General features: G+C 37.9%; 1 protein-coding gene across 1 annotated transcript; it reads left to right on the forward strand.

Moving 5' to 3' along the window:
• The first annotated feature begins 355 nt into the window (after nt 1–355).
• LOC147506454 (GDSL esterase/lipase At1g28580-like) lies at nt 356–3,707 on the forward strand. The gene is made up of 5 exons (XM_086558605.1): nt 356–703; nt 810–1,022; nt 1,887–2,035; nt 2,282–2,555; nt 3,155–3,707. Exons 1-5 carry the CDS (start codon nt 442–444, stop codon nt 3,412–3,414), a joined length of 1,158 nt encoding a protein of 385 aa, XP_086414731.1. The 5' UTR covers nt 356–441; the 3' UTR covers nt 3,415–3,707.
• The last annotated feature ends 4,090 nt before the right edge of the window (nt 3,708–7,797 follow it).

Below are 7,797 nucleotides of genomic sequence, written 5' to 3' on the forward strand. Positions count from 1 at the left end.
AAAAGGTAAAAATAGTTTAATGCCAAAATGAAATCGCATGGAAAATGCTTATTGCATGGCAGCATACCTATAATTATATTACAGGTATTTTAAATTTCATCCATGATGCAGGGCAGCAGGGCTATTAGCAATAATTTTGTACATGCGTGGCAGGCGGTCAACTTGAAGTTAGGTAATAATGTACAAAATTATAGTCTAATGTTATTGCTAATGAACTTCAGTCATACACTCATACATTCGTAGTCTAATGTTAGAATGGAATTTTAAAACACGGCGTTTTAGGCTAAATATTGATGGTAGGTGTGGGGGTTTCTTCTGTTTTATTTCTCTTTCAGTCACCAACCACAAGAGGGTTGCATGAGTGGATATCGCTACTATATAAGGTCCTTCAGTTGAACTTCAAACTTCATTATTACTTCAACACTCTTACTTTCCTATTACATGGCTTCACCATCTGGCTCTACATTCATGTCTAAACCAACTTTGGCCACTCTTTTCCTATTACTTCTGGTTCAGATTAATGCCATATCAGGGTGCTATACATCCATATTCCAATTTGGGGATTCGCTTGCCGATACTGGAAACTTACTCTTCTCTCGAAATGACGAGCACTCTTACATGCGGAATTATCCTTACGGAGAGACGTATTTCAAACGACCCACTGGACGTTGCTCTGATGGCCGTTTGGTCATAGACTTCATTGGTATGATACTAAAACTTCGACGTGTAACATAGCTGTATATGCTTATGAAAATACAAAGTTTAGTCCAAATTAGTTTGTTTTGTAACAAGTGAAAATTCTTATGCAGCACAAGCTATGGGGATTCCATTACTACCACCATATCTTGGACATAGTAATCAAGATTTCAAACATGGAGTGAATTTCGCAGTGGTTGGGGCTACAGCACTTGATCTTGCATTCTTTGAGCAGAGACAAGTTCATGTCTACACTAACTACTCTCTTGGAGTTCAACTTGAGTGGTTCAAACAACTCTTGCCTTCTCTCTGTGCTTCACCTTCCGGTGAGTCAAACTGTTAGTCTAAGAAGAAGATATGGCAAAAGAGCTTGATTATTCAATGAAGTCTCTGGTTCTTATAACCAAATACAAGCTAACTGCTGAATAAGGGAAATAACTGAACGTAGTGGACTACTATACAAACAACTACTAGGACTCAGTTACATAACACAAAACAACTAAACATAACTAAGACACGTAGCATAACAATACTTATTCAACAATACTAAACAACTTAGAATGCTTTTCTTTTCATCATATCATTCCATAACAAGTAAATAGGTTGATAGAGTTGTTGGCTGAATTTATTATGGCGTTAAGAATATGTCCACTAGAGATATACCAAAAGATGATGATGAAAATGCTCTTATCTTGAATTAGATAGTCTCTTTGATCTATATGACAACTTGAATAGTGATATGGAATTGGTTTGAATCTTTGTATAATGAAACCAGTTAAGTACAAACAATATATTACAGTGAACTACTTGAATTGGTCTTGATGTATTATTCCCTATATTTTTTATGTCTACTTGACTGAATTAATTGCCACCCTGTGCTGCCTGTATATATGAAATATAATGGTGTACAACATAATTATAATCTAGCACCTTCTTGATTGGCACCACAGTTGTTAGTACTAGTCGATGTGTTTGCGGCGGTTTTGGAGGTTACAATCACCTTTTTCTTTAAGTAACTAATAATCTGATCACATAAGTTTGTATGAATACCGGTTCCTCTTCGTAAGAAGACGACTTTGATTAATTAAATTATTATGAAGTATGAACTGAATTAATTAGGTGATTATGTTAAGTAACTTGTTTTGAAAGTAACAGGTATTTTATAATTTTTACTGATTTGATTTTGGCAGGTTGCCAAGACATGTTGAGAAAATCTTTATTTCTTGTGGGAGAGATCGGAGGCAATGATTATAATGACCCATTTCTTCAAGGAAAAAGTGTACAAGAGCTTAGGGCCATTGTGCCACATGTTATTGATACCATATCTTCAACAATCACAGTAATTTTCTTTTCACTAAACAAAGTTTAATAATGGTGTTCGTTTGGTTTAAGTCAAGGATTTGTGTCTACCAACTTTTAAGGAATCTCAAGTTTGTTAGATTCCTTCTCCTCAATAACCTTTCAACATATGGTCAATTTTGATTTTGATTTTTTAGGTCAATTCCTATAGACCCTCTTAGACTAAAGTCCATTGCGCTTGCCAATGATGTGTAAAGTAAACTAATAAAATTTTGCACGTGTGCAGGCATTGATCGATGAGGGCGCTGTAACGCTCATGGTTCCTGGAAACCTACCCATCGGTTGCTCACCATCCTATTTGACTGTACTTGAGAGCAAGAATAAGGACGACTATGACGCAAATGGATGTCTAAGTTGGTTGAACGAGTTCTCCCAATTTCACAACCAACTTCTTCAGAGTGAGTTGAATCGATTGCGAGAAGCCCATCCTCATGCTACCATCATCTTTGCTGATTATTACAATGTTGCTATGGAATTGTACCAATTCCCAAATCAATTAGGTGAGATTCCAGGTCGTAGATTTTACTTTTCGTTACATGAGCTAGCCTTGTTAAACTTACCTTATGACTGGTTCCTAAGTCCACGAATGAGAACGGATAAAATTCAACGGCAATACCAAACACACATGGCAGTTACCTACCAAGTTTCACTAGCATCACACAGTAGACCAATTTGGGGTGGTATGGTCGTTAAGTTGGCAACCTCCTTTTTTAAAAGTCCCCTAGGGAACACTTGGCCAATTCAAAATATTTGGAAACCACTAAGATTGCTGCGTTATGCTTATTTGGCAATACGTGTGGGTCCAATTGAGTAACCAACACCTAGCGTAGCTGATTGGTCTTGGTTTCGAGTTTCTTTATGGACCTCAGGTTATGAGAAATGCTGGCATGGTCGGAATAGGGTAGGATGAATAACCTACGACTGTAGGCCGGTTCCACCGTTCAAGCACCCGCAGTTGTAGTCCGCACCTTAGTATCTGTATTGCAAACTACTCGATGCGTTGCCTACCGAATTCTACGTTTTGTTGTTTAGCCATGGGCATTGTTTATATAACTAACTTGACAATGTTCTAATATACATAATACCTATGCAAATGCAGGATTCACTGGGCGAGCTCTTACAGCATGTTGTGGAGGGGGTGGTACATACAATTACAATGTGTCCGCCAAATGTGGGGACCAGGGATTCACTGCTTGCATCGATCCATCGCTGTACGTTAACTGGGATGGTGTTCACTTAACGGAGAGAGCGTATAGTCACATAGCTACTGGAATATTAAACCGTCCGTTTACTACTCCCCGTATCAACTTTGGATGTATATCATCAAACCCACAAAACGATGATCATCCATATTCTTGATTGATAGTCGATTTCCACTCCGTTTTTCTTTGTTCTCCTTGTACATCCATATAGTGCCATTTGCATTTTTCTTATACCAAAACTAGATTAGGTTCTGTGTTTTTTACCAAATTAATATTTATGATATCGTTATTCTTGGAATACACACCACAGTGTAATAGTGTGTGCCCTGTTTAGACTCCCCTGTTCATATGAATAGTATTCATTCAGTGCGTTAGATCATAATTTTGTAACTTGTAAAAAGAAAGAGGTTTTCTCTCTAATTGACGTATTCGTGGAAAGTTTCTTTGAAAGTGTATTCTTATTTTACCTATGTTATTTCTAATGAGAAACAAATGATTTGATTGATTTGATTAAATTCTAAAACTAGAGCATTTGCAATTGCAGGTGACTATTCCCCCCCCCCCCTCTATCACCGCCACCTCAGTACTTATTCACCCCATTTTCACCAAATCGGTGAAAACCAAGATGAAGCTGTGCAATGCAGAGGTGAATAAAATATCTTGGATGAGATGTTAGATTCCGTCTGGAGGTTTTTGATTGAGACGGAATGTAACATCCCGTCTGATATTTTATAACCAGACGGAATATAAAATATAATATTCCGTCTGATTACTCAATATGAATAGACGCGAACATGCTCCATTTTCACTTTCTTCCCAATCTCTATTGTGATTTTCTAGCCTCCATTAACAACCTTTTATTACAAACTTCCATTCCTAATGACTTCTCCACCCCTCAATGCATCCCCACCAACCTCACCACATGAAGAGCGTAGTAGATGGTTTGGAAGTTTTAAAATTTCCAAAAAAAAGAGACAAGAAGGTTCGTCGTCGCGAACGCAAAATGTGGGTGAGGAGGACGAAATTGAACTTGGGTTCAATTTTCCACCGCGTTGTGAAATCGAGAAACACCCACCATTAGCGTCAACATCAGTCCGACACGTAGCCAATCGAGTGGCGGAGTCTCAAGTAAGTTTTATATATTTTTTTTATGTTAATTTTTTTTTTATGTTAGTTTATATCAAGTTTGTTGTTGTGTAATTAGTTTGAATTTGTCGCATTGTTTTTTAAAAAAAAAAAATTAGTTGTAATTATATCGTATTGCGTGTTGGTTGAATCACGGGAAGTACACCTATGGAAAGTCGTTGTGCACTTTCAAATGTTAATGTCGTGGTGGCGTTATATGAAGTCAAAACGGATCCTAATTTTGTCCACGATTACCAATATTATAGCTGCCACACCATTTGGAAATTTTTTGAATTCTAATTTAGGACAAAATGATCAAGCGGTGTTGTTTGGGATAGTTGAGCGGTGGTGGCAAACTACCCACACATTCCATTTCCCATGGGGTGAGCTTGGGATTACCCTCTTGATTTCACAATGCTCACGGGTATCCCAATTGGTTATGGAGATTCCGTTCCTTTTGATGAAAATTTAGAGGTTTTTACTACGGCGATGAGTTTCTTTGAAGGTTTTGATTTAGATGAAGATGATGAGGAAGACGGGTTTTTGAGATTATCAGCTGAGCAGTTTAAGGGAGGAGTTATAAATATGAGTTGGTTTACTTCGAGATATTTGAATAGACTCAAGGAGAAGTCGAAAGACTATCATATTGGTGAGGAGTCGATCCACGAGTATGTATGTGCCTTCCTCTTCTACTTTGTTGGCGCAATATTATTTGGATATGCTGATAGTTATTTACGTATCGGGTGGATGGCCGCTGTCTCAGACGTAGAGAGGATGTGGGATTATGACTGGGGTCAATCTATCTTGACATACCTTTACCACTGGTTAGACCTCATAGTTGAGACGAAAGCCGCTAAAGGCAATTTGTGCGGCTTTGTTTGGATTATACCGGTAAGTCTTATTTATTAAGTTATTATTGTTTCATTTCATTTATTTATCTAATTGTTAATGTTGACATGTTTATATATATATATATATATATATATATATATATATATATATATATATATATATATATATATATATATATTTATTCTATTGATTTAGTATTGGTGGTACGAATATTTTCGTGTGATGCATCCTGTGTTAAAGAGGTTGGAAGAGGATGAGACTTATGACCTGATTCCACGTATTCAAGCATAGGGGCTTCATCCTAGGCAAAGGGGGTATGGGGATTTATCGCATAATATTCACAACACTCATCAGCAGATTGAGCTTTTAGGAGCTACCCGTATTGAGTGGCAACCCTGGGCCGAGTCCTTCATATTTCAGACCCCTTATGTGGATATTCCAAATGTTCCCGAGAACAATGAGTACCGTAGACTATCCTATATGTGTCATAGAACAAGGTTTTTTTCTCAGCGGCGAATGATACTTATAGGGTCAGTAACTGCATGGTACCTTGGGGACAGATGTTGGCGGCAAGTATCTAGAGAGATTGTTATACCTTACCCACCACCCATAGATATATGACCTCGAATATTCTTCCCCGCTTTCTCTTTCACACTATAGAGCAAACCCAAATGATTGGCTAGACGCATCAGCTTTCATTTTTACGGGACTATGACTTGTATTGGAAGAGGGTTGGTCGAGGTCTCTTGCTAGGTGCGTTATACCGGGGCACCAATTTTGAAGGGGTTACTTCTGAAACATTGAGGCCCGACATTCATTTCCCAAAAGGAGTGGAGTTGCCACAGTCACAGCCCAAGGTGTTTCATGATATTCACACGCCGCAAAGAACTCCACAGATATTTGATGAGGATGACATTTGGCACTGGAGCATGATTACTTCGCAGGGGCAAGATATGAGCATACCTATTCCACCGTAGATGCCGCAGTGGTAGCAGATTTGTCGTCTGAGTTTGAAGCGATTAGCGAGGTTAGTATGATTTGAATTTATTCATGATTTATTATTATTATTATTCACTATAACCCCAACATGCATTTGTTTTGTTAAACAGGGATGAAGTAAGGTCGAGCTCCTTAACTACTGACTCTCTCGGTTATGCCATCGTCGTCCTTCATGGAGTTCTCTTGTCGCAGTTTTGAGTGTTTACAAGAAGAGCGGAATCGAACTTTGCAGTTTCAGAGACGTGTGCAAGAGTTGGAGAATGCTGCAAGTGCCACACCTCAAGCTCAACCTCAACCAGAGAGGTGACAACGACGTAGGGGGGAGAGCTCTTCGACCGAGAGGTCTCAGTAGATATTTTTTTGTAGGTTGTAATAATTGTGCGCCATTACTTGTCTTATGGCGTTTGGGATTGTTGTTTGTAACGACTATTGATTTAGCAGGTTGTTTTTTTGATGAGTTTTGGATATGAATATGTCATTAAACAAAGGAGGTTATGTCTAAAAATTTTCAGAAATTATAAGCTAGTTTTTTTACCGAGTTTCTGTGTTAGACTTGGGTGTTGTTTATGATTGTTGTTTGTCTTATTTATTAATTCCAAAGTATATTAGCAGGTTTTGGATATGAATATGTCAATAAAACAAATAAGGTTATGGCAAAACAATTTCAGAAAATTATAAGTTCGTATGTTTCCAAAGTATAAGTTTGTATGTTTCCAAAAATTTCACATTCGTTTAACTCATTTCACTCATTTCACTTGTTCCAAAAGTTCGTAGGTTAGGCTAGACCTTGCATTTAACTCATTTACTATGTCTTGGTTGAAACAGAAAATTTTGATCGAATATCACTCATTTTTGCAGGTGGTTTGGTCCTGACAGGAATAGTGTATAGTGTAGACCGAGACGGAATGTAACATCCCGTCTGGTTCATGGTTCCTTCCTACTGCGCCTTTTACTATTCCATACATTGGATTTGTGAATGGTGGGCCATAAATTGGAATTATTGAGGATACATTTGGATACAATGTGTTGTCACTTGGAGAGTGAAAAAAAATCTTATAAAATGTGTTGTCAATTGGAGAGTGAACCAAAATTGAACTATCACATGTGACCTTACCTTTCATATTTCGTTTTACTCTTCTTTCTTTTAGATCAAACAAACAAGCAGCCATCTTCTTCTCCACAACCAAGCTAAAAATAGAAAAAATGTCAAGAGAAGAAAGAATTGCATTTAACCAAAGGTTATGGGGAGGATTATCTAGTAGTAATAGTTCGTCTTCTGGTTTTACCGGGTCATCTTCTGGTACTTCCGCTGAAGATGACTACATGGAAAGAGTAAGAGATGAGCATAATGATATGATGAGGCGAAAGAGGAGGAGGAGGTTGCAGTTATTATCCACTGCTGGGGCATTAATGACTCAAGCAGCCATTGAACTTGAAGATGTGGATACAGACAAACGCGGTGGATATGTGAAGGGCAGAGAGTATACATTTAGAGATGGTGGTGATTTCAGGAAACAAAAGATAATGAGGGATTACTTCACAACACCGTATAGGTGGCCTCCTC

The sequence above is a fragment of the Coptis chinensis genome, chromosome 4, assembly GCF_015680905.1.
Source record: "Coptis chinensis isolate HL-2020 chromosome 4, ASM1568090v1, whole genome shotgun sequence".
Taxonomy (NCBI): Eukaryota; Viridiplantae; Streptophyta; class Magnoliopsida; order Ranunculales; family Ranunculaceae; genus Coptis; species Coptis chinensis.

Bases quoted from the DNA above. Each gene is read 5' to 3' on its own strand.
- LOC147506454 (XM_086558605.1), top strand. From the start codon at position 442: ATGGCTTCACCATCTGGCTCTACATTCATGTCTAAACCAACTTTGGCC. The intron at 1,023-1,886 runs GTGAGTCAAACT...TGATTTTGGCAG, and splicing joins TCTCTGTGCTTCACCTTCCG to GTTGCCAAGACATGTTGAGA. The intron at 2,036-2,281 runs GTAATTTTCTTT...GCACGTGTGCAG, and splicing joins CCATATCTTCAACAATCACA to GCATTGATCGATGAGGGCGC.